This window comes from Zootoca vivipara, chromosome 9, assembly GCF_965207765.1.
Source record: "Zootoca vivipara chromosome 9, rZooViv2.hap1.1, whole genome shotgun sequence".
Classification (NCBI taxonomy): Eukaryota; Metazoa; Chordata; class Lepidosauria; order Squamata; family Lacertidae; genus Zootoca; species Zootoca vivipara.
The window spans coordinates 7,540,766-7,566,250 of record NC_142592.1 but is presented as its reverse complement, the minus strand read 5'-3'; the positions used below and the strand labels follow the sequence as shown (position 1 = coordinate 7,566,250).

General features: G+C 42.3%; 2 protein-coding genes across 14 annotated transcripts; one reads left to right on the top strand and one right to left on the bottom strand.

The window, feature by feature from the left end:
- Positions 1–3,174: 3,174 nt before the first annotated feature.
- Positions 3,175–13,658, bottom strand: CBLL1 (Cbl proto-oncogene like 1). 2 transcript variants are annotated; one of them, XM_035126503.3, is made up of 6 exons: positions 13,525–13,658; positions 8,354–8,518; positions 7,048–7,148; positions 6,654–6,737; positions 5,178–5,251; positions 3,175–4,664 (listed from the first exon to the last, which is right to left on the bottom strand). In XM_035126503.3, the coding sequence occupies exons 1-6, from the start codon at positions 13,535–13,537 to the stop codon at positions 3,620–3,622; spliced, it is 1,482 nt and encodes a 493-aa protein (XP_034982394.1). In that variant the 5' UTR covers positions 13,538–13,658; the 3' UTR covers positions 3,175–3,619. The 2 variants fall into 2 exon arrangements, with proteins under 2 accessions (XP_034982394.1, XP_060135535.1); XM_060279552.2 differs by lacking the exon at positions 13,525–13,658 and adding an exon at positions 10,623–10,733.
- DUS4L (dihydrouridine synthase 4 like) lies at positions 13,072–24,964 on the top strand. 12 transcript variants are annotated; one of them, XM_088652119.1, is made up of 8 exons: positions 14,677–14,739; positions 16,380–16,510; positions 17,071–17,215; positions 18,106–18,227; positions 19,818–19,935; positions 21,604–21,726; positions 22,092–22,318; positions 24,268–24,964. In XM_088652119.1, exons 3-8 carry the CDS (start codon positions 17,199–17,201, stop codon positions 24,516–24,518), a joined length of 858 nt encoding a protein of 285 aa, XP_088508245.1. In that variant the 5' UTR covers positions 14,677–14,739; positions 16,380–16,510; positions 17,071–17,198; the 3' UTR covers positions 24,519–24,964. The 12 variants fall into 12 exon arrangements, with proteins under 12 accessions (XP_088508241.1, XP_088508234.1, XP_088508239.1 ...); XM_088652118.1 differs by lacking the exon at positions 14,677–14,739 and adding an exon at positions 15,131–15,218; XM_088652117.1 differs by lacking the exon at positions 14,677–14,739 and adding an exon at positions 15,209–15,386.
- Positions 24,965–25,485: the final 521 nt, after the last annotated feature.

Below are 25,485 nucleotides of genomic sequence, written 5' to 3'. Positions count from 1 at the left end.
GCTATTAACTGACCAGATATTACCTTAAGCAGGGATCTACCCGCCTGCGGTCTGAAGTGATGCAGTCCGTACCATGTAAAATCAATCATTATAAGCACACCTTGTTTTTTCCAGTTAAATCCAATTATGGCAATTTACAGTATGAGCAACAAATAGCGCGTGAAAAATACCTTCATTGAAACACATCAGCACAAAGGTTTTAAAAAAGAACCTGAAAGTAAGGATTTAAACAGAAAGGGAATAAGGGTTTAAACATCATACCCATTTGCAAGCATTCCCCCCCCCTTTGCCCAAGGGAAGGGCAAAGCATGCAATGGGGATGCAGATGTGTAATTTGAGTTAGGAACCGAACACACAACCGCCAAACACATGCAAGCCAAAAGCAGATGTGCATTTTTGCAATCTGACTACCACTGTTTTGCTAGTTTTATCTGTTATTATTTGGATGAGAGTACCGTATTTTTCCGTGTATAAGACGACCCCTATTTATTTTAACCCAAAATTAGGAAATTAAGTTGTTTAGCTTTTGGGGGTGGGGTGGGAGAGGTCACTTCCACCAATTGCTCACCCGCTTGCCCGCCACTGCCGATTGCTTGCCACAACCAATGCCGATCGCACACCTCGCCACAGCTGCCAATTGTCTGCCCGCTCGCCGCCACCAACAGCCCACCCGCCCACTTGCCACAGCCGCCAATCGTAGCTGCCAATCACCTGCCCAATTGCCACAGCCGCAGCCAATCGCCAGCAGGCCTTGCCGCAGCCACCAATCACCCGCCCAATTGCTGCTGCCTGCTTGTTGCTGCCATTAATCGCACGTCCCCCCACTGCATTCACTATCCGTGTATAAGACGACACCCATTTTTTGCCTACTGGTAATTCCCTCCCCCCCCCCCCGCAAAAAGCAACATCTTATACATGAAAAAATACAGTATGTATCTACATTCAGGGTTACAAGTCATTCCACACACCATAAACAACAAATAATCTTGTGGCATTATTAAAAGACTCATACACCTATTATACCATATGCATTTATGAACTAGTCATCTTCTAGCCCGAAACAGTTTGTGCTGTAACAAAAACACCAGTCTTTTCAAGTGTCACAGCAATCTGGCTGCTGCTACAGCCACCTAACATGGCTACTCTATGGAAACTTGTGACAATATTATGGTGCACCCAACTACCTCTGAATCACGATGGTTAGACAAGTGACAGATGCAGTTATGAAAGTTACCCAAAAATTATAGCTTTACGAAACTTATTATTATTAAAAAAGAGCAACCACCTGAAATCACTAATGGAAAAAGCAGGACACATATCTACAGCTCCTGTAAAAAAACCTACACCAAAAAACTGGAATAGGCAAGTATCTACACGCCCACCTGAATTTCAGATCTTCATCAGTTGAGTAATGCAAACCACTGAAGCTGGAGTACATGGTATATGGCAGGCACATGCAAACTCGGCCCTCCAGATGTTTTGGGACTACAACTCCCATCATCCCTAGCTAACAGGATTAGTGGTCAGGGATGATGGGAATTGTAGTATCAAAACATCTGGAGAGCCAAGTTTGCCTATGCCTGGTATATGGCAACTGAGCCCACAAGCTCAGTGGAAACATAAATAGGACAATGCCTTAACTGCAGTTAAGAAATCAAAAGCAGGCTCTCCCCTCTTTTTCCACAAATCCCACCCATTCATAAAAAGTTGGGTGCTGCAGTGAACCAGCTTCAGTGAACAGCCAACAAGGTTCTCTCCCGACAAGTTTGTTGAGCAGCGTCAAACGATTGATCTTGAATCATGGGTGCAGGCACCCAACGGAGGCTGGTCCATTAGTGTGAATGGGGTGGTGCCCCCTCCGCATCAGCCTGCCCTCAGCTACTCACTTTCTTACTTAGAATCAGACCCATCAGCTTCCTCTTGCTTAGGCTTGGTGCTGCCCTTGTAGAATTCAGCAGTGAGGAGCATGGCCTCTGCCTGCCATTGGCTCTGGCTCCACTTACTGCTGGCTTCCTTGCCTTCAGTCCCAAAAGACACAACTGCTGGTGCCTAAGTAACAACTAAGCGTTGTGAAGACGGTCAGGGGAATTTCGTAATAGGTGGGATGGGAGATCTCCTGATTTATAACACCAGTAGACAGATTGCCTGTTTTCTCTGTACATGCCCCAAGTAAATGTGTGAAGTGTGAAAGATCTCCAGTCAACCAGAATTCTTTGCATCATGAGCTGAAAGTCCTTTACGGTGCAATCCTGTACTTCTGTTCAGAAGTCTAAGGCATATTCCCAGCTGTGCACAGGATTGCAGCCATGCAGTACAATCCTAGGCATGTTTACACAGAAGTAGCACTCCCATTTTTTTTTTTAGAAAACTCCCTCCCTAATATAGCATCACAGCCTTACGGTGTGATGTTCCTCTTATCAGCAGAACTACCTTCCAGTTCCTAAGCACTGTTATTTATCCGCATAAACCTGCTTCCACGTTGCGTATTACATGGTGCTAAACGTATTTACCACCACATCAAACATAGCCAATCACAGTTAACAGTTGCCTCTATGGTGCACACAGCGGAAAACACTAGTTTCCTGAGCGTGCAATTTACATTTCGGGCAGTATATGAAATATTCTGCATGTTAAAAGTTTAACATAGGAAGTGGCCCTTAGTTTATAAACCTTTCAACAATGTCCATGAGGAATATTCTCCATAAAGCAATACCAATTTTTGATTTCCTTAACATGTAACAAGTGAATTTGTGATTCCAACACTAACATGACTTAAACATGAACCCATAAATGGCATTGGCACTATGTTTGAGTTTCAAATAAACAGAAAACCTTATGCTGTAAAGTCATTGCTGTAAGGTCAATGTCATCGCCTGAAAACTGAAGCACTAAAATAGATAAAGGGATGTTTTGGAATACTTAACAAGTCTGAGGTTTTAAAGTTCAAATTTTTAAGACCTTCATGAAACTCAAAATGTCTGTGCTTGCTTAGCAAAAGATATTAACGGAATGAAAGGTCTGTTTTACCTATTCTTTTTTCTCATACTCCACAAAGATTACAAATTTCCTACGTGAAAATGCCATCATGCTTGCATGAAAAATAGTAACACCAAATTCACTATTTCTTACTCCCCACTCCACCCGAACATTTAAAATTCATGCAAAAAAGCAAACTTTTTTGGACCATATTTTAAATTTAATTATACACAGGTTGACAAAAAAAGGAAATGTATGACAAATAAAACTAACCATCAGGTTTAACAAAAAATACCTTCAAGTGGTACAGTAAGTGTTTGGTTGTTTGGGAAATATTACAAATGTTCATTTCTGGGGTACTTCAACCGGACTACGGGTACAACGTCTGTTAAAATGTCACTGGCAACTACAGAGCCATACAGCACTACAGTATATCAGTTGTCAAAGAGTCCTACAATCAAGGTTTTAAAAAATTACCTTAAGAATTAAGTCCCCAGAGTTTTACAGTCACATTTTAAAACTTTTTTATTTCTTCAAATAAATGAAGCAGAACAAAAAGAAAGAAGAGCTCTCCATTAAAAGGCTGCTGTTTAGAAAGTTATCCTTCCTATGTCATACTTTTTAGTTCAAATTACTATTAATATCATTGATAGTATGGCCTGTATCTGCCTTGATCAGGATGGTGTGGTCCAGAAAGCTGAGCTTGAGAAGGCGGGCCTTGCATCCGCGGCGGCGGCGGCGGCGGCGGCCCTCTTGGAGCTGGCCACATGCCTGGACTCATCCCCCCCGGCTGAGTGAACGGAGGGCTGAGAGTTCCTTGGTCTTCACTGAACTTTGGCAAAGCATTAGGGTTGTAGTGATGGGGAGGGGGAGCGTTTACATTGACAGGCGGGCCACCGTGCTGAGGAGGGGGCGGTCCCGGTGGAGGATGGTTCATATATGGTGGCAGCTGGGCAATGATGTGTCCAGGGGGAGGGGTGATGGGTGGGGGAGCAGAGGTCATTGGAGGAGGCGGAGCTTGACTATACACCAGGTGGGGAGTGCCTCCTGCCTGGGGAGGGTGTTGCATTGGGTGGCTTATTGGTGGCGGAGGGGGAGGGGGAGGGGCGTAATGCTGCTGAGGCGGCATGATATGGTGGGGGTGGGACACCACTTGCTGGCCCTGGTATTCGGGGTGGTGGTGAGCAGGTGTCGGGGCCGGCGGCGGCGGTTCTCGAGCGCCGGAATTTGAATCATCTTGGATAGGGACCGTGATAAGATTGCTGTGTTTCCTTGTGGAGATGCGGAAAGTATCTTGGCTGACCGAGCGAGGGGGCGGGGGAGCCATGGACATCTCCGCCGGGGAGGCACGGATGTCTTCGTGAGGCTGGTTGTAATGCTCGTGAGAGACGTGCTGCAACGGGGGAGGCATCAGGATGTGCTGCTTGGGTGGGATGTGGCTCAGGTGATGCTTATCGGGAGGCAGGATGAACCGCTCCGGGATTTCGGCAGGAGGAGGAGCGATCGGAGGATGGACAGGTTCCAGTGGGGGCCGCGCAACTGGCTTGCCGGCTCTCATGTGGCGGTGGTTGATGTGAGCCTGCAAGTCCCTCTGGGATAAGTATGTTCTCTTGCAACCTTGCACAATGCTACACATGAAGAGAGACCCCCGGACACACTGCTCAATTCGCTGCACGGATTCATTACAGCTATATCGGAGAGGGGAAAGAAACAAGAAAGTGGTTTGCAGACATTACTACAAGTTCTACAAGTTAATAAACAAACAATCATTTCCGGGGGCAAGATTAGCTGCTTTGTATTATAATAGCTTATGTATATACCTTGGGATAAAATTCTGAACACAATCTTTCTCCATTAATATCAATTTAAAATTTGTGGCAGGGATAGCACTCTCGATAAGAAAGAAAGCACACTGAACTTTGCAAAGTAAAGTTTAGAACCAACAACCCTTAACCTTGTTGCAGACTACTGTGTTGCCTATCTAATATAATTCTGAATACAACCCCTTTTGTCATGGGCAACTACAGATCCCGTCCAATTTACCAGCATCTTCCTTCCTCTTATCCCCAGTAAAGACCTGAGTTACATGTTACCTCTTAGTGAGGAAACACATGGAGTAAAGTCACATACAACTGATCACCAGAAAAAAGGAACAGTGTATTTCCCCAACCCACAAAAACACATTCATCAGTTTAACTTACCCTGGGCACATCTTGTCACCTTTTTTCTCATGTAAAATAGCACAATCATAGCAGAAAACATGCTTGCAGGGTATCTAAAAAAACAGGAAAGAAAACCGCATGAGCAAATGCTTTGCAAACTCTTCACTTTTAAATAGGATACCGTAAACAGCTTTGTTCAGAATAGATTCTTACCCAGCTACCAGGACTATAAGGTGTTTTGCACACTAATAAGCAAATAACAGCAAGAACACTCCAAAGCACGTTGCTGAAATTTCCTTGTTATATAGGCTTCCCTTTCCATCTGCTGGACACTCTTTGGTTTTGCAAGTGTCTCCCAATTAAAATACATAACCATATTGGTAAGAATCTGGATTGTTCCATGTACAAATGGGTCACAAACTAAAACATCCAATATCCAGTACAATGGTACCTTTACTTACGAATAACTCTACTTACGAATGTTTCTACTTACGAATAGAGCTCCGTCAGCCATCTTGGATGCGGTTTAGATAGGATTTTTTCTATTTAAGAATTTTTAGATAGGGTTGCTTCGACTTACGATTTTTTTCTCCCAATGCATTCCTATGGGATTCGACTTACAATTTTTCTCAACTTACAAATGTGTGTTCGGGACACATTAAATTTGTAAGTAGAGGTACCACTGTAATAGGATTTAATTTTAACATCCCAGTTCTGAGAACAATCTGAGCTTCTTCAAAATTAAAGACAAACTTCTATTAACTTGGGTACTCTATGGTTGGAGTAAACTGTCCACACCTAAACTACAATCCAAAAACCTGATATGTGGGTTCAAATCCTTACTCAGCCATGAAACTCTCTAGGTGCCCTTGGGCCAGTCACTATCTCTCAGCCTAACCTACCTTGCAATTCTTGTGAGAATAAAGCAGAGTGGGAAGGAATAATGTATTCCAGCTTGAACTCCTTGGAGGAAAGGCAGGATACAAATGGAATACAAAATAATAGACAAACGAAACCAAAAACAATTCTACATTCAGTTTGCAAAACTGGAAGAGCTTTCACAAAAAAGCAAACTGAAATTATATATAGGTCAGTGTTTTGGAAAACATACTATTGAAAAAGAACATCAAAATATTTTTTCCATGCTATCTTTCAATGCACACCGTATCAAATTTAATTTAACATGCATGATACATAAGCAAAAGTGATTTTATAGCTCATCAGACAGGTGACCCTTAACTTACGCTGTGATTACATTCGAGGGATAGCGCCTAAAGCCAAAATCACGTATAGTCCAAACACACTGGCTTCAATGGCAGGTGGGATTGTCAAAGATCCCCCATCCCGCCTAATTGTCTGCCCCTTTGCATATTTTAAAAAATTAGCCAAGCACGTAAAGCTGAATGCACATAAGTTAAATGAGCATACATGGTAAATTAGCTGTATTGAGAAGACATGGCTATACATATCACATAGTTGTATGATTGTTTTGAGTTGATCAATAGTTCTGCTTACCATGCGTCCATACATTTTGATTGGTAGTCCACACTTGTCACAGAAATGGACTGGAGTATCATCCTTTTCTCCTAGTAAATTTATCTGTCAAAACAGCAAGCATCATATTTCATCAGCTGATTATCACAATACACTTGCATATTTAATGCATAGAAATCTACAAAAATCTTGGGTACGTTTTTCTGGAAGGTATGAGTCCCACTCCCTCCCTTTACCATAACTTTTGTGAACAGGACTAAAATTTCTATTCAGTTGCATTAAGTAACAGCAACAGGTTAGGCACTATACAGGATTACAAAAAACATGATACCCAACTCCTGTTTAAAACAACATTTTGACTTTATAATTTTTTAAATTAGAATGTATTTCAGAACTATGGAGACAATTAGTGAACCTTGAAGTCCCAGAAGAGGTGTCCAGGAAATCTTCTTTGATTACTAAACACATCACCACCTTTGCATTCATATCGTTCTTCTTCGTTGTAGTCAAATTCTTCTGTGGGGAACAAACCAAAAGTTTAGATCAACCTTGCTGTGGGTGGGGTTTTTAAAGCTACACTCACACTGACACGTGGTGCCATTTTGTCATATGCTGAATGCTGGAAGGTTTAGGGCAGATAGAACAAAGTACATCACACGGCACATAGTCAAGCTATGGCCCTCGTTCCCCCAGGCGGCTTTAAAATGGCTTTAAAAAGAGGATTGGACAATTTCACAGAGAAGAGGGCTATCAATGGCCTCTAGCCATGTTGGCTATGCTCCGCCTCCACCATTGGAGGCAGGAATGTTTCCAAATGCCAGTTGCTGGAAACCATGTGAAGAGAGGATGCTCTTGGGCTTGTGTTTTGCTCCCAGGTTTCCCGCAGGCATCTGTTTGGCCACAGTGAGAACAGGATGCTGGACCAAACAGGCCTTTGGTCTGATCCAGAAGGTTGTTGTTCTTGTTGGGAAGGGCACAACAGATTGGATAATGACAAGCAAGCAGGATGGATTTTTTAAATTAAAAAATCTATTTTTTTAATTTAAATTGGATTTTTACAATAAAATGCTTTTGGAGGAAAAATCCTTCTAAAGATAGTTTTCTATTTAAGTTACATTATAGTCCAAGGGCTATTCATCTGGAAATAAGGATTTGTTTAAAGTTTTTCATGTGTACTAAAACTCAGTCTAGGTTTTTATTTTTAATTATTTAACCACATCAGTTAAAAAACATGGATGCATATGCTATAATGTTATTGTTTTAGTTAAATGAATTGTTTAAATTGTTATTAAGGAAATGATTATTTTTCTCCTTCCAATAAAGTACAGCAGAAAAGTTGTCCAAATATAAACAGTTAACTTATTAAACCTCATGATAATTTCATAATAATCTATGTTTTTTTAATAGTACAACCAAATCAGTTATTTATATATGGTAAGTGTAAAAACTACTCTGAAAATTTATTATTCCAAAAATGAAACCTTCATCTGGTTGTAAATATTAAGATTATATGAGCAAAAATGAGTCTTTGTGTAAAAAAATGATTTAAATCAAGTCTTACTGACTAATGATTTAAATAGAATTGATTTAAATGAAATCACCCCTGCTTTTTTACCATCAGCTTATCTTTTGCAAACCGCCAATTTTGAAATACCTTTTATAAATGGCAAAACCTGCTAAAGCCTTTTGGAATTATGATATAGCTTCTCTCATCAGTTTACCTTCTTCACCAGCCTTTGATGGCAACCTATTCATACTTCTCACAGGACGAGGTGGTGTAGGTTTAGCTTTGTTTGTCTGCTTGGAGATTAGCTTTATAGGGATGCGTCGACGAACATCAAGACCTCCCAATGATCCGGAACTATTTGTACCTTGCAAATCATTGTCTATGTAAAAAAAGAAATCAAAAATATGTTATTTAATGTTATAAAGCATTAACTTTACTGGAACAACAGAAAATAACCTGTAATGATTGGCAGATTTAATAGTACTTAGGCTAGCTACAAAAACAAAGGGAAGTATTCAAAGGCAGTATTATGCTATCAGAAATAGTTCCATAAAGCATGGCAAATCATTGCCAACAATTCCTTCTATTCAATACAGTCCTCCATCACCGCCACCACCCCTAGCATAGTATGGGATATAGCAGAGGACTGCAATTGATAAGGGTATTGGTGAAAATGGGGTGCCTTGACTTGTACTAGCAGAATTTTTTAAAAGCCAACTATTATGAATTACAGCTTTAAAAAAATATTAGACCAGGTTTCCTTAAAATGTCAACAAATATTTCTTCTTGTTTTTTATTCTGAAATAACAGTGCAAGCCTACAGCCTGAAAATTAAAACAAAATAAATAAAGGAATAGGAACAGTATGAATATTTGACAACAGTCAAATACTCAATCAATTAACAATATCTGACTTACTGCGCCAATCATAAAACAAGCAGACTTCAAATTTTTTGTAAGACCCTTCCCATCTCAGTATGTACTTTATAACAGTATAATTTTTATCACACAGATTCTCTATGTCGAGCACACATTTTTAAAGGGTGGGGGAGAGTAGTTTTATAATTTTAAAATATTATTTCTAATTATTTTAACTTGGATATACTTTTGGACCTTACCCCAAAACCATCTGGTGAAGGATATAGGCTATTAATTCAAAAAAAAATGAATAAATATATAACAGGTAAATAGCACCATTTCTTAATATCCTCTCATGAAGAACTCTGCATTTTACAAACCATTGCTTTTAAGAAAGGTTAGCATAACAAAGTTGCTAGGTTAGATCTCCTCTCCTCAAAACTCAAGTTTTCTGTGACACCTTTGGCTTACAGTAACACAACCTTCACCAACCTGGTTCCCACCAGATGTTTGCTGTGGCCAATGGGGAGTTGTAATCCAAAACATCTGGAAGATGCCAGGTTGGTGAAGGATAAATTAAACCCTTAGCCCTAATTCCCAAATGAGATAAAGTTGAAGTAAATGTAACTGCATCTCTCCTTGGTTACTCTGGCCTCTTATTCCATCTCCCCTTGTTGCCTGCCATACTGTAGAACAGGCTTCCTCAAACTCAGCCCTCCAGATGTTTTGAGACTACAATTCCCATACAATTTAGACTATGAGCTGCTTGGGAAGAGACCACTGGACCTGCTAGCTAGGGATCATGGGAGTTGTAGGCCAAAAACATCTGGAGAGCAGAGTCTGAGGAAGCCTGCTGTAGAAATTTTAGACTATGAGCTGCTTGGGAAGAGACCAGTCTTTTCTTGCACAATACATGACTGATAAAAACTGAAGTGACGCCTTTCATTTTTCCAGTTTCATGAACTTTCATTAGCTGAAAGAACTCTGCAAATTAGTAGAACTGCCTCTCTTCTTCACTCTCTGAAATATGTAGTCTTACTTTCAAAGAGGATCTCCTATACTTTTCGCATGTACCTATCTAGACTCAATTCGGAAGCAGCTCAGTGGTTTCAACAGCAAGGAAAATAGGAAGAATCTTTGGAGCAGTTACCACATCATCACAAATCAAACTAACAGAAGGCTCATCCAGACTTCCTTTTTGTGCCCCATTTCTAGGCCACACTTTAAAGCTCTATGTCTGAGTACTTTCTCCATGAACACTTTGCTGCTGCATCAGAGCAAACAGCAATCCACAGAAAATCCAAAACACTCCAATTCCATGTTAAAGAGCGGGTTTTCTTGGGCATAGAGGCAGGGCAAAAAAAGTAAAAAATTGCTTGGATACGAACTGAGAAAGCACAGACTTGTGCCTAGAAAGCACAGGGCAAAAGGTAAATGTGGATAAGCCCAAAGTTATTCAAATCTAGAGTGTATAATGAGAAATCATCTCATCAGACACACTTAGTCTATTCTGTTGTTAATACAGTCCTATGTACAAAAGAAAGCTAAACTCTGATACTAGAAACTATATCTACATGTAACAGTGTTGAAGAAACTTAATTATTGCCTGCAAATTAGGCCACTTACAGTACAATTCTAGCCATGTACGCGCAGAAGTAAATCCCACTTAATTCAAGCGGGATTGCTCCTAGGTAAGTAGGGTGAGGATTACAACCAAGTATTATTATTATTTGGCTCTAGGTAAAAAGAGCAAAACATACAGAAAAATTCAATGGTTAGCATTTCTCATATCTCTCACTGTATAATGAAGTAACTGGAAATCAACCCAAGGTAACACATCTGTGACTCTATAATTCTATCTAAATTGCACCTGCTTCTAAATAAGAATTTTGTTCCTTGTTATAATACATACCAATCCATATCATATGTGTTTCATTGCAAGCGCTTCAAACTAGAACGAATCCATAGCTTAAACCCATAGCAAATGTGCCTAAAATTAATTTTATTTTATTGCATATTTATTCTGCCATTCCTCCAAGGAGTTCTGGGTGGCTGTCCACTCCTTTATTACATCCCCACAAGAGCTGTGTGAGCTAGGTACAGCTAAAAGAGAATGACTGGCCAGGAGTCACTCAGTGTGCTTCATAGGTAAAAGGGAATTTGACCAGGGTCTCCCTGGTCCTAGCCAATCTTCCTACACATAAGCTGACAGTGGCATTTTCAGAAATATATCCTATAACTCTGTGATGGATTCAGCATTTGTTCCCAGCCAGCATGACTAATGGTCAGGGATTATACGAGTTGCAGTACAGCAGCATATGGAGGAGCACAGATTCCTCAGCTGATTTTAATAAATTCCAATATGGCAAACAAAATCAGTAGACCTATGAGAAGATGCAGGCTTTAAAAGGGCATGAGCAACCTAATAGAGAAGTGTTTCCCAAATATGATTCTCCAGCTGTTTTTGGACTGCAACTCCCAGCATCCCTAGGTAGCAAGACCAGTGGTCAGGGATGATGGGAACTGTAGCCCAAAAGCAGCCGGAGAAATGCTGCAGTAGATCAAGAGCTACCAATGTTTACACATTTTACTTCATGAGAGATAAAAGGAGTTTCTATCAATACTCTCTATCTAGTAAAAATGTTTAAACCCTGCCTTGTTTTGTTTTGTTTGTTTGTGTTTTTTGTTTTAAAGCAGCAAGATTTTTTAAAATAATTTTTATTAGCTTTCAATTACAATCCAATAATAGCCTCATTACAACAATACCAATTTATAATACAATTATTAATACAAATCGTTCAAATACCAAATTATACAATTTAGATAAAGTGGCTCCCTGTGTGCTAGATTTCATGATTTGCTTTATTTCTGCTTGCCAAAATCTTACTCATTTCCATTACATTCCGGTCACCATAATAATCCCTTTTACAACAACTGCAACATTAATAACTCCTATTCATGTTGAATGATTTATGTTTTAAAGTAGCATAATTCAATCAACAACAACAAAAGCAAGCTTAACCCATTAAGCGACAGAGACACTTTTGCAGGCTGTCCGTGTCCGATTCAAGACGTTGACTCCCAAACTCCTGTACTACCGTACCAACTCCTGATAGTACTTCTAACTCATCTGGGGATGGGAGGGGGGAATCGGAGAAAGCCGCGTTTGCCCTGCTGTGAAATTCCAACCAGGCATTTGCCACAAAACCCTTAACCAATAATGCCCCCCCCCGGCAAAAAAAATCCTGCTAACCTTCGGTTGATCTATTTAACATCCTTTTAAAATGTGGACCTTTTCCGAGGTGTGTGTTGTTTATTGGGTTGTTGCTTTTATTCTGATTCTATATGCTGCGATCTTTTCTGTGAACCGCCCTGAGACCTCCAGGTATTGGGCAGCATATAAACTCAATAAATTATTATCATTATTTTCAGAGTCACGTTTGACCCACATGTGGTGGGGAGTGTGGTGATGGTGGGGAGATGGGCTACTACATCCATTTGCATGTACAGAAAACGGGCAACCAGGGCCGGATTTAGGTTTGATAAGGCCCTAAGCCAGGCACAGGCAACCTCTGGCCCTCCAGATGTTTGGGACTACAATTCCCATCATCCCTGACCACTGGTCCTGTTAGCTAGGGATGATGGAAATTGTAGTCCCAAACATCTGGAGGGCCAGAGTTTGCCTATGCCTGCCCTAAGCTACTGAAGGTAATGGGCCCTTTATATGTCCAGCTGTCCTTTGTCAACAACAAATTGTAGCTGTTTTTGTGTGTTGAATATATGCTATATAGTAATTTATGGACCTAATAGGTATCTAAAGCCATTTGCACATAACAAAATATGTATTTTATCAAAGTTTGTTTGTTTTTTATCTTATATTTTGGATATGCACATTCAGCGTTTTTTTCTTTAATTTTTTTGGGGGGCCCCAAGAGAATGGGGCCCTAAGATAGAGCTTGTTTAACTGATTCTTAAATCCGGCACTGAGGCCAGCGGGGAAGCCCCTTTCCTTGACGCTTTTCACGCGGAAGGAGGAAACCTGCTTCGGCAGGGGGGGGGCGCCTGCCCTCCTATAGAGGGAGCGAAATGGGAGCCAGCCCAGTTAGGAGGACCCCTGAAGGGCTCAGCAGAGAGGAGGCCAGCAAAGGGCAGCCTTAAAGCACCGCTCCCTCCAGAGGCGGCCCAAGGCTGCGCCTCGCAAAGCTTGTCAAGACGCGAGGCGGGCAGGTCAGCAGTCTCCCCCCCCCCCCACACATGAGCCTACTTAAGAGTAAGCGCCGCTAGCCTTCGTTGGTGAGGGGAGAGGGCGGCCTAGCGCAGCCTTGTGGCCCCCTGAGGCCCAGGCCACGCTAGGCCGCGCGTTTCGAACCGCTCCGCCCTCCCGCTCGAAACAAGGCCGCGGCCCTCGAGGCCCCGCCGTCCTTCTCCGGATACCGGTTTCACGGCGGGGCGGAGACGGAGCGGGAGGCCGCCGGGCGGGTGGGGAAGCTGCGAGGCTTCGGCTTCGCCCGCCCGCTCCCCAACTCACCATTGTGGTCCATGGTTCGGTGTAGGGTACTCTGGGACAGGAAGTCGCCTCCGAGCCACAGGATGGGCGGGACCGAAAGCGCGAGGGGCCGCGGGAAACGTAGAGATGCGAAAGACAGAGGCGAAACCGTTCGCCGGAGGGGTCGGTTCCTGGTTCCTTCGGGCGGGAATGTCCATTGGCAGTGCCATAGGGAGTGAGGGAACGGAATCCTGTCCAGGACTTGAACTATGATCAGCGGAAGGAATGAGAGATGACTGTTATTGAGGGGAGGAGAAAGATAGAGTGCTGCAAAGGAGAGAAAACACCATGGAAAATGGACGGGAAGTCGATAAAACAGAAGAAAGATCTTATGGATGGGAATTGTTATGTACTGAGCTGAATGTATACTGTATGTGAAATTTCTGGAAATTTAAAACCTATATCTGAAAAAAGAAAGCGACGGAAAAAAGCTCTCTTTTTTTAGCGCAAACTGTGACTTTGCAGCAGAGGCCGCAGGATGGATGTTTGCGCTCCCTTGAAAAGTATGCGCTGCTGGACAAGCTACTGTAGTCCTATTGTATTTAAATTAAACGAATGACTTGGAAAGTGAAAATAAAGCGGCAGCGGGCGTTGCTTCTTAAGGGAAACGCGGCTTAAGTCCTTCTAAAACAGGCATCCCCAAACTGCGGCCCTCCAGATGTTTTGGCCTACAACTCCCATGATCCATAGCTAAGAGGACCAGTGGTTGGGGAAGATGGGAATTGTAGTACAAAACATCTGGAGGGCCGAAGTTTGGGGATGCCTGCTCTAAAAATTGCCCTGCCAGATGTCAACAGGGCATCGTTGCTGTGGCTGTGTCTCAGCGAAGGAGGCTCCATCCGGTAGCCCTGCAGCTCCGTCCGATTCCCGACTCTTGAGCAGGGTGACCGGGTGGTTCGGTTTTTCCGGCCCAGCGTCGTCGCCCTTTCCAAAACTTTTTTTTTAAACCCGAACAGTTTATCAACAAAATGCTTTTACGCCCGCCTTGCCCACGCGACCCGAAGCAACGCGGCCTCGCGTCTCCGCCCTATCCCCGCCGTACTATGTCCCCGTTCTAGACAAGGGCTGCGCTCGCTTCCGAAGGAACCCAGCATTCGGAGGCGTTGCGTGACTCTGCCATATTGGTAAGTCTATGGCCGCGCCCGCTGAGGCGCCTCACATAAGCTCCAACCGGGACCTCCCGTAGATAGACCAAAGGTTAGACGTATATACTTTGTTGTTTAGTGGTTTAGTCGTGTCCGACTCTTCGTGACCCCATGGACCAGAGCATGCCAGGCACTCCTGTCTTCCACTGCCTCCCGCAGTTTGGTCAAACTCATGTTCGTAGCTTCGAGAACACTGTCCAACCATCTCGTCCTCTGTCGTCCCCTTCTCCTTGTGCCCTACTTAGGTCCTGACTTTACTTCGCTTCTTCGTTATATTTAACGCTACCTCCGCCCTAAATCCGATCGGTAACTTTCCGCGGTACCTTCCAGTGCAAAAGAGAGAGAGAAATTTCGAGGTAATAAAGGAGCGGCGCCTAAAGAAACCCAACATTTCGGAAATCGAGGCTGTTTGCTCCCTCTATACTTTTCTTGTTTCTATGGTTTCCCTTTAGTTTCTTTCAGGACCCTTGCCTTCTCTTCCCGCTAAAACCGGCTGCTCTCTGGCCCTACGGAAGGGCCACAAGGGTCAAGGTAGCGTTCCGTAGTGTTCTTCCATGGCTTGGTGGCGCGGCGAAGAATCCGCCGTCACATCCCGGCTTTTTCTTTTTTGCCTCTGCTGACGTCCTGATTCTTCCGACATCTTTCTTTGCTGCTCAGGACGTTTCTTCTATTATTTGGATGGGAGAAGCTGTGTTTTGAGCAAGTGTTTGCCCATCATTCTCACCCACCCCCATGAATGGTTAGGGCTATTGAAAGGGCCCTAGTCGTAAGGCGAGGTGGGGGAACCACATTGGGCGGCAGAATCCACGGGGAGGGGGCAGCTGATGTAGATCACAGAATCATAGAGTTGGAAGGGAAACCCATACAAATGGGTTGTTGTCGTCGTCTTGTCCAGCCCCCCTGCAATGCAGGAATCCTTTTTTGTCCAATTGCTCAACGTGGGGCCTGAGATTGATTGAGTCTCATGCTCTACCGACTGATTTATCCCAGAAACCCTTTTTATCCCCCATCCCTTTGCTCCTGGAGTGGATCTTCGCTCACCGCTTCTTCTCTGGCAAGGAGGGGCACTATTTTGTGGTTCGCCTCAATTGCCAAAATTGTCTTGGGGGTGGCCCTGTGTGGCAAACCAATGCTATTTTGGCATGAGCTTTCAATGAGTGGAGCCCTCCGTCAGATAAAAAGAGTGTGTGGTGCTTGAATTGGGCTGTAGTATGTGAAGGCTTATGTGCAATAAAATGTTTTAAGTTTAAAAAGTACTTTGCTTTTGCTGCAGCTGACCAACATAGTAGGCCCTCTGAAATTTCAGCCATTGAGACTCAGATCCGTTGAAACATGCAACTCTGTTGAATCAGGATGTCAGATTGTCAGTTCTGTTAGCCAGTTTTGGTATTTGGTGAGGGGTGACTTCAGATGTGTATGCAAATAGGGTTTTTTTAAAAAAAAAGTTTTCTGGTGAGGGCTCATTAGGGCAAAATCCCTCCAGAATATAGCCTGGCTTATTTTGACACTGCTACGAAGCTGTAAAATGTATTTTAAGTGTTCTATTGATCTTGAAATTACTGAAGCTATTGATCAAAGGGTTTTTTTTTATAAAAAACAACAACCTTGCAATTCTTAGGGTAATGTTGCAAGCTTAGCAAGATTAAAATAATTTGCTTTTTTCTCAGTTGTCTCATGTTTTTTGTTTTTCAGATGTGGCCTGATAACTTTTATGTGAGTAGTCAGTCCAGAAAAATCCTTCAATGTCCGCTAAGAAATCCAGTTGATTTGTTTCACTCTGAGACTATTGTGAAAATATGTGCTCCTATGGTTAGATATTCGAAGTAAGTGCCATTTTCAGATTGCTTCCTATTCACATATTTTCCTGGACTGTAATAAACAGTTCCATCCAAGAAAATTGTACTTAAGTTAGCTTAGCTGTGAGTACACACACAGCTTTATTGCGGTCCGTAGTCCTAAAGTAGACAGTACAGCAATGGAATATAGCAACAGTTACTGAGGCATAAGAATGGCCTTGCTAGCCAGCAGAGGAGCTTTAGCTTTCACTGGCTTTGAGCCAATGGGTCTACTTTGATGTGAATGCTACAGACTGCAGCAACTAATTCAAGTAGGTGAGCAGTGACAGCAGCTAGAGTGGCTGAAGCAACTGTCAAAACTCATAATTTCTAAACCTTGCTAGAGGCTTCTGTACACATGGAGGCTCTTGTACACAGGCTCCTCTAGAACTTTATTGACAAAGAAATGTGTGTTAAGTATTTCGCAGTTGCCTGCAGGATATTTCCAATTTTGACAATTTGGTGGGGATGTACTTTTTAAAATCAGAACTGTGCTGCACAGATGAAACTGAATGGTCATTTAATCTCTCTTTCCTTCAATATGGCAGCAGCTAATGCAGGAAAGACAGCTGAACTTGGTTACCAGAATGATGTCAAATAGTTGCCTCCCTTTCTTAGAAGTACAGTGGTAGCTTGGTACTCGAACGGCTTGGCTCCCAAACAAATCGGCTCCCAAATGTCGCAAACCCAGAAGTAAGTGTTCCGGTTTGTGAACGTTTTTCGGAAGCCTAACATCCGACGTGGCTTCCGCTTGAGTGCAGGAAGCTCCTGCAGCCAATCAGAAGCCGTGCCTTGTTTTTGAACGGTTCCAGGAGTCAAATGGACTCCTGGAACGGATTAAGTTTGAGAACCAAGGTATGACTGTACAGCTTCTGTTATGACAGTTGCTAACCTGGAGGGACTACAGTGTTACAGACACTTCAGGTTACAGACTCGGCTAACCAGGAAGTAGTACCTCGGGTTGAGAACTTTACCTCAGGATGACAACGGAAATCACGCGCCGGCGGCAGCGGGAGGCCCCATTACCTAAAGTGGTACCTCAGGTTAAGAACGGTTTCAGGTTAAGAGCTGACCTCTGGAACGAATTAAGTTCTTAACCTGAGGTACCATTGTATAGTTCTTGGCTGGAGCTGAGTCCAGGCATGATGGATGGATGCCTAGCTCTTAGCTCCCTTTGTGCTATCAGCTCAGCTGGCTGGGCTGGAAGGTACTCAGAACACTTGCCTAGGAATAGCCTAATGAAATTTTTATATTTTTGAGATATCGTATAAAATAAATGTTCCAGTTGCCACACAATGAAACGTAATGTGCCTCAGCCTTTTGAATCATTTGAACATATAAACACAACTGCTAACTCCACAATACACGGTTTGAGAATGGCATTATCTAAGCTTCCCCCCCCCCTTTGGCCACTTATGGGAAAAGAGCATTTGAAAGCAATTTTAAAAAATTCATTCTCCTTATATGAGAAGTGATTCTGTTGCACTTAAGTGTTGTTCGGAATAAAATACCAAAATGAAATACATTTTATTTACCTCAAAAGTGTTTTCGTTAAAATTAGTACTACTGTATTTGTTTTTCAGATTACCTTTCAGAACGTTAGTCCGGAAATACAACTGTGATTTATGCTACACTCCAATGATTGTTGCAGCTGATTTTGTCAGATCTGTAAAAGCTAGACATAGTGAATTTACTACAAACCAAGGTATTGTGTTTGCATTTCTTCAGTTTTCATTAGATGAAATGTAAGGGCCACTTTGGGCCCTTTTTTATGCTCCTTTAGCTAGGGGTTTGTATAAAGTCCTACGAAACTACTTTTATTTAAGCTAAAGTCCTATATACAATGAGCACTAAGACGTATAGTTCTGAGCAAACATGCATAGGATTGCAGCATCACCAGAACAGCTGGAGTCCCACCTTAGTTTCATCAAACTCCAGACATAACTACGTTTTGGAGATGACAAATCATAGCTGCCATGCAATAATTGATAAAACGCATTTTACTACCACACACATGGTGCTCCAGCCCATGGCATGCTGTTCAGAAGCAGAATTCCATGGCACTAGGACAATGGAGTCTCTGTACCCTACATATGTCTGCATTTTTATGAGGCTTGACTGCTTGAGTAAGGACATGGAATTAGAGATGGTTGCTCTGGCATAGCAGGGAACTTTTGTGGATAATGTTCCCAGCTTCCCCCTCCCCACTTTCTTCTCTTATTAATTATTATTATTAGCAACATTTTTATTATTCAATTTATTACTTACTCGCAGGTTCTATGTGTTGATGTAGTACAGGCATCCCCAAACTGCGGCCCTCCAGGTATTTTGGCCTACAACTCCCATGATCCCTAGCTAACAGGACCAGTGGTCAGGGAAGATGGGAATTGTAGTCCAAAACATATGAAGGGCTGAGGTTTGGGGATGCCTGATGTAGTATAACAGCTAACGCTGTAGTCCTATGCATGTCTACTCAGAAGTAAGTCTCATTAAATGAGTTGGGACTTACTCCCAGGGAAATGTGCAGGGAACCTTTGGCCCTCCAGATGTACAACAACTACCATTCCTGGCCTTTGGCCATCCTTGTTGGGGTGGATGAGAGCTGTAGCTCCAACAACATCTGGAGGGCCAGAGGTTCTCCACACCTGGTGCAAATAGCCTAAGAGACTGTGCCTGAAATCAGGGCATTCCTGAATCAAATCTCGCACAAAATCAGCAAGCGACGTTAAGCAAGCCTCTGTCTCGCACCCTCAGCCATCCATCTAAGATCTAAGATTCTAAGATTTAAGATTTAAGGGTGGTGGTAAGGATAACAAAAGAATGTACATGAAGTTCCATTGCAAGTAAGCATTATAAACACAGCGTCCTATTTTGAAGAATTATCAAGACTTCATGATTTACAACCTAAGATAATTGAAATAAATTTGTGGAAGGAGAGTTTTCCATTTTCTCCCCCTCTTACAGCCACTTGCACCCCCTGAACACTTTTCCAGAGGGTCGTCCTGACCAATGTAACATGTGGGGGGGGGGAGATTCCTGCAGAAGGGAAGATTTGCCCGATTTTGACCTGAACCCTGCCCACTTTTGAGTGATTTCTCCCTCTCCCAGCAGATCCCCATTCCACATTGTTCAAGAGCAAGAGCATTGTTCAAGGGGTGTGTGAGAGAATTTTTTCTCCCATGAATATCCTCAAATTAACCCTTAAATCTTAAATCTTAGAATCAAAACCAATACAGTATGTTGTATGTTTATATGTGGTGTATTTTTTCATTATTATGAAATTTCATCTTATCAGGTGATCGCCCTCTGATTGTTCAGTTTGCTGCTAAAGATGCAGAAGTTCTAGCAGAAGCTGCTTGTATCATCAGTCCTTTTGCCGATGGCGTAGATGTAAATTGTGGCTGTCCACAGAGGTAAATTTTTAAGAAACTCAGGGAGCAATGAGTAAACTGCACATTTTAACTTTTTTATATTTCAAGTATTTATATCCTGCATTTCTGGACATAAACAATTTAAATATAAAACACAAGAAAAAAAACCATCTCATTGCTATTACAAAATGTTAAAAGAGCAGCCCAAAAACAATATACAGCCTAGCATCATTTGCATAAAATAGATTAAAATGCAGATTTGAACAATAAAGGTACAGTTTAAACCAGTAGAGCTGCAAAAATAGAGCTACCACTGAACAGGCCTGCCAGCCTACTGGTAATAGATCTTAATTGTGTGCCTACAAGCAGGGCCTCTGAGGCCAACAGTTTTGCATAGGTGCAGGCAAGCCTCTGAATAATCTGGCCTCAGATTATTTATTCTATATAACTCTTTATGAATTCACAATTCACATAATTGGTTGATAATGATTTAACTTTAGGAAGAGCATTTCTGTGTCAGCATTTGACTGAAATCAACCATTTCAGCAAAAATAGAGGCTAACTATAAACTTATGAGGTATCCAACATGCCACTCAGCTTGACAGTAAGGTTTATACCAGCAAAGCAGGTAGGGAAGCAATTTTTGGTGACCCCCCCCCCCAATATCCCTAACCCCTAAATTTGCTCCAGAAAGATGATCGAGGGACACTTCTGAGTTGATAGATGAAGCTGTAAGGGGCAAATCACTGGAGATAGCTTCGCTGCCCATCCTGTAACAGAAGCCTTACTGTAAGCCAAGCAACACTGTTAGATACAACCACTGAATATGTGCAGAATCCTGGCTGCTTTCCATGGATATTTGCAGAGTGGATTTTTTTCTCCAGAGGAGGCAAAGTCAAATACTTTCAATAAATAAACATAGCATGGTAACTAGTGTTAGAGACCATTTCTGAAGCTCTGGTGACTGACATGAGGTCTGGGTAGATTTGACCTCTGAGAAACTTGTATTTCTCGGTGGGTAGATAAGCAGTCCATTTATAGGTGGACCTGGTGTGTAGACAATGTCTTTCAGGCAATGCTGGAATCTTCAGGTCTCTCTGTCTCTGTTCAAGTCCTCCAGCCTTCAAGGTTTGTTTGCATCAGAATCTAAAAGATATCTTACTAAATATACAGAATATGCTATGCTGCCATATTTCAAAAAGTAAAAACCAGGACACCCCAAAAGTTATTGAGCTTTGAGGGGTTTTTTTAGGAAGACCCCAAAATTGTTGAGCTCCCCCCCCCGGAAACCATAAAAATTGTTGAGCTTGTTTTGGGAACCCCCCAAATTGCTGAGCTTTTGAAAGGGAAACCCAAAATTTGTTAGTCGAACCCCAAAGTTGTTGAGCTTTCTTTTACAAAAACACCAAAAAAACAATTTTTCAATTGACTTGTCTAAGATCCAGGGCAAAGCACTGCCTTTCGGAAATTCCCCCAGACGTCAATTCTGCCTTTGAAATCCCAATAATGTCTGGGAGTATCCAGACGTATGGCAGCCCTAGTTTAATCCTTCTATAACAAAGGAAACTTGTTAGAAAATTAGTCTGAATTTCCTGGAACTCTCACGTCAATATTTTGCTTCCTCACAAGAATTATGCACCTAGAAGATAAAAGGAAAAATTAAGCCATCTATTCTAATATGCAAACATTATTTTGTTATTTCAATTTAAGGTGGGCTATGGCAGAAGGTTTTGGTGCTTGCTTAATAAACAAACCAGAACTGGTGCAAGAGATGGTGAGGCTGGTAAGAAATCAAGTTGAAAACCCCATGTTTTCAGTATCTATTAAGATAAGGTAAGTTTTGATACCACCTACATTAAAAATACATTAAAAGTGTAATTGACCAAGTGTAGAAGAAGTTTCTTACTTGTCACTCAGCCAAACCTACCTCACAGGACTTTTGTGAAGATAAAATGAAAAGGTTATTTCATCAATTTATGAATTACCTTTCACATAAGTCTCAAGGCACTCTTAAAAGCAAACAATAACAACTAAAATAGCTTAAAAACATTTAATTAATGAATTGAAATATGATTCTTAAATTTTTGAACATTCTCCCCCCCCCCCCCATTTTTTCCTTGGTTCTTAACTTGGCGTTTTTTCATGCCATTCAGATAATACATGCAGAATTCTGATGTTTTTGTTACTTGTAATGCTAGGATTCATGATGACCTAAAAAGAACTGTAGACCTGTGTCAAAAAGCGGAAGCAGCTGGAGTATCCTGGATTACAGTCCATGGGAGAAATGTAGAAGAAAGACACCAGCCAGTACACTATGATGCAATTAAAATAATTAAACAAAGTATGTCTATACCGGTTATAGCTAATGGTGACATTAAATCTTTAAAAGATGTGAAGGACGTTCATCAAAAAACAGGAACAGATGGTAAGAACAACTTGTGGGCTCATTTGGGCTCCCCCCTCTCGATAAATGGGAAATATGTGTGTATATTTTATCCATGGCATTAAACTTGAATTGTTTGCAAGAAATGAGTTATGACGGAAAGTAGCGTAGTTTTAATGGATTGGTTCACTTAATACCGGTATCTATGAACCATTCCAACTGTAGCAGATGGAAGGGTTATCTGGCAGCCGTGCAGAAAAGTGATCTTGCGACAGAGATTATTGCTTTATTTTTCACTGCGAAATAACTGAGGACAAAATTAACTTTAGGTCAGAGTTAAAAAGGTAAAGGGACCCCTGACCATTAGGTCCAGTCGTGACCGACTCTGGGGTTGCGCGCTCATCTCGCATTATTGGCCGAGGGAGCCGGCGTATAGCTTCCAGGTCATGTGGCCAGCATGACAAAGCCGCTTCTGGAAAACCAGAGCAGCACATGGAAACGCCGTTTACCTTCCCGCTGTAGCGGTTCCTATTTATCTACTTGCATTTTGACGTGCTTTCGAACTGCTAGGTTGGCAGGAGCTGGGACCAAGCAATGGGAGCTCACCCCGTCACAGGGATTCGAACCGCCGACCTTCTGATCAGCAAGCCCTAGGCTCAGTGGTTTAACCACAGCGCCACCTGGGTCCCAGGTCAGAGTTAGAAGTATGTTAATAAGTGCGGTTGTAATTGAAAGCAAAAAAAAAAAATCCTGTGTTCGCAGTATTTCTAAATTGGACCGATGTGGGGCTGGAAATATATTTAGATGACCTAGGAATTAATTTGGCACAGTACTGAGTTAGTATATCCTGGAGACTTAAAGTGCTTTACAAAAAATTCCAGAATGTTGCAATACAGTCTTATGCAGTAACTCCCACTGTTTTCAATAGAAATTGCTCACAGGTAAGTGTTTAAAGGGAGTGCAGCTGTAATATATGAAGAAGCAGTCCCTTTCACTTCTTCATCTCCCAAATTACATTCTCTCTTCCCATTTCCAGTCTGTTCCATCTTTCCCTTTGTTCTTACTTTCTTTCCCTCCCTCCCTCTTTCCCTCCCTCCTTCCCTCCCTCCCATTGAGAGGTATAACCAAAGCCTTTTGTTAAGCACTGCTAACAAAAATGCCGCTGTCATATTAGCCTTGTAACTTCTATGGGTATCTGATTTAACTAAACTTCCATGGTAATATGTCCAACACAAGGCATTAAAACAAATAAGGTAAATTATGTGTAAGGCAGTGATGGGCAACCTTTTGAGCCTGGTGTGTCAAAACTCGGGTGGTGTGTCACTTCGAGAAAAAAACCCATAATTTTGCGATATTTATAGTTTAAATAACAAAAATGTATAATTGTTTCCCCTTAAAAAAAATAAAAAGGGGAAAAAATAAGGCAAAACCCAGAGGTCTTTCCCAGTGGGCATCTGGGCTCAGGCCTTCCTCCAATGGGTCTGCCGCTGGGGAGGTGGGCTCGGGTTGGGCTTGTGCCGGGGCTTCCTTTTTCCTCCTCAGGCCTCCGGAGTGCCTCAAGGCTGTCCGTCAGGTTCGCGGGGTAGGGGTGGGGTCCGGCATCTCCCCGGTGGCTGCACTGGTGGCCCCCAGTGTCCGGGCAGTGGCACTGCCGGTTTCGGTGGCTCAGGAGCCCGTCCAGCAGCTCCTGCAGCGCTGGTCACTTTCAGAAGTTCCACGGCTCTGTGCCAACCGCCATCTTGCCTCGCTGAAAGTCCCCAAGGCCCCCAGAGATGCGTCGCCTGTGGCATTCTGCCGCCGGCCGGAAGTGAGGCCTCGGCATGCGGCCGCGTGTCACCGAAAATGGATATGCGTGTCAGTGCTGACACGCGTGTCATAGGTTCGCCATCACTGGTGTAAGGTAAAGGTAAAGGGACCCCTGACCGTTGGGTCCAGTTGCGGATGACTGGGGGGTAGTTTTAATTTACTGTTTGTATTTCTTTCCATGCTAGGTATCATGGTTGCTAGGGGGCTTTTAGCCAATCCTGCCATGTTTGCAGGATATGAAGAAACGCCTCTGCAGTGCCTGCAAGACTGGGTCGATATTGCTCTTGAACATGGGACTCCTTTTGCATGCTTTCACCACCATTTAATGTACATGCTGGAAAGGATTACTTCAAAGCAAGAAAAGAAAGTTTTCAATGTTTTATCAAGTACATCGGCTGTTTTAGACTACCTTAGAAATAACTACGGTGTGCACTAACTTTCAAAAATAATAATAATGTAAAGACTTTGATTTCATTGTTCTACAATGGGACATTAAACTCAGAATATTTTTTTATATATGAAAAATGTTTTTGTCTCTGAATTGTTCTTACCGGAGTCCCTCAGATGAATGTATTTACAATGTTTTAACATATTCTTAATAATAAAGCTGCACAAATGTCGCGTAGGAGACAGTTGTGCCTGAAATTATTAAGGTCCATGCAATATCACTTCATGTCGGCATTCATTTCAATAGGGTGTACTTGAGACCTGTAGCTAATAGTCGATTTTAAATCTTCAGTGATCATTTAGTTACATATAGTTCCTTCAAAATGAGATCTGCAAGATTTTGGAACCAAACACTCCTTTGGTGTCTAAAGTGTATCTGACATTGTATACATGTGGCTTATAAAATAATGAAATAAAAAAAACGGTTGAAAAATACATTTGACTAAGAGATTTGAGAAAAGATGGTACGCTTAAGTGATGTGAGAAGGAGTTTCAATGAGAAAGGATAGGGATAGAGATAACTGCCCTCCTGGCTATGGAGCAGATTAGGTTGATGGACTAGGGTAGTCATGGCATGGTGGTATGAGACCCAGGCCTTCTCTATATATGCAAGACATATATAGAATCATAGAGTTGGAAGAGACCACAAGGGCTATCCAGTCCAACCCCCTGCCAAGCAGGAAACACCATCAAAGCATTCCTGACATATGGCCGTCAAGCCTCTGCTTAAAGGCCTCCAAAGAAGGAGACTCCACCACACTCCTTGGCAGCAAATTCCACTGCCAAACAGCTCTTACTGTCAGGAAGTTCTTCCTAATGTTTAGGTGGAATCTTCTTTCTTGAAGTTTGAATCCATTGCTCCGTGTCCGCTTCTCTGAAGCAGCAGAAAACAACCTTTCTCCTCTATATGACATCCTTTTATATATTTGAACACGGCTATCATATCACCCCCTAAC

Excerpts from the sequence above, each read along its gene's own strand:
- CBLL1 (XM_035126503.3), bottom strand. Across the intron at positions 7,149-8,353 it reads ATCAAAGGCTGGTGAAGAAG|AAGAATTTGACTACAACGAA; the intron begins GTAAACTGATGA and ends TGTTCCCCACAG. Across the intron at positions 5,252-6,653 it reads TCAAAATGTATGGACGCATG|ATACCCTGCAAGCATGTTTT; the intron begins GTAAGCAGAACT and ends CTGTTTTTTTAG.
- DUS4L (XM_088652108.1), top strand. Across the intron at positions 19,936-21,603 it reads AATTGTGGCTGTCCACAGAG|GTGGGCTATGGCAGAAGGTT; the intron begins GTAAATTTTTAA and ends TTTCAATTTAAG. Across the intron at positions 21,727-22,091 it reads TCAGTATCTATTAAGATAAG|GATTCATGATGACCTAAAAA; the intron begins GTAAGTTTTGAT and ends TTGTAATGCTAG.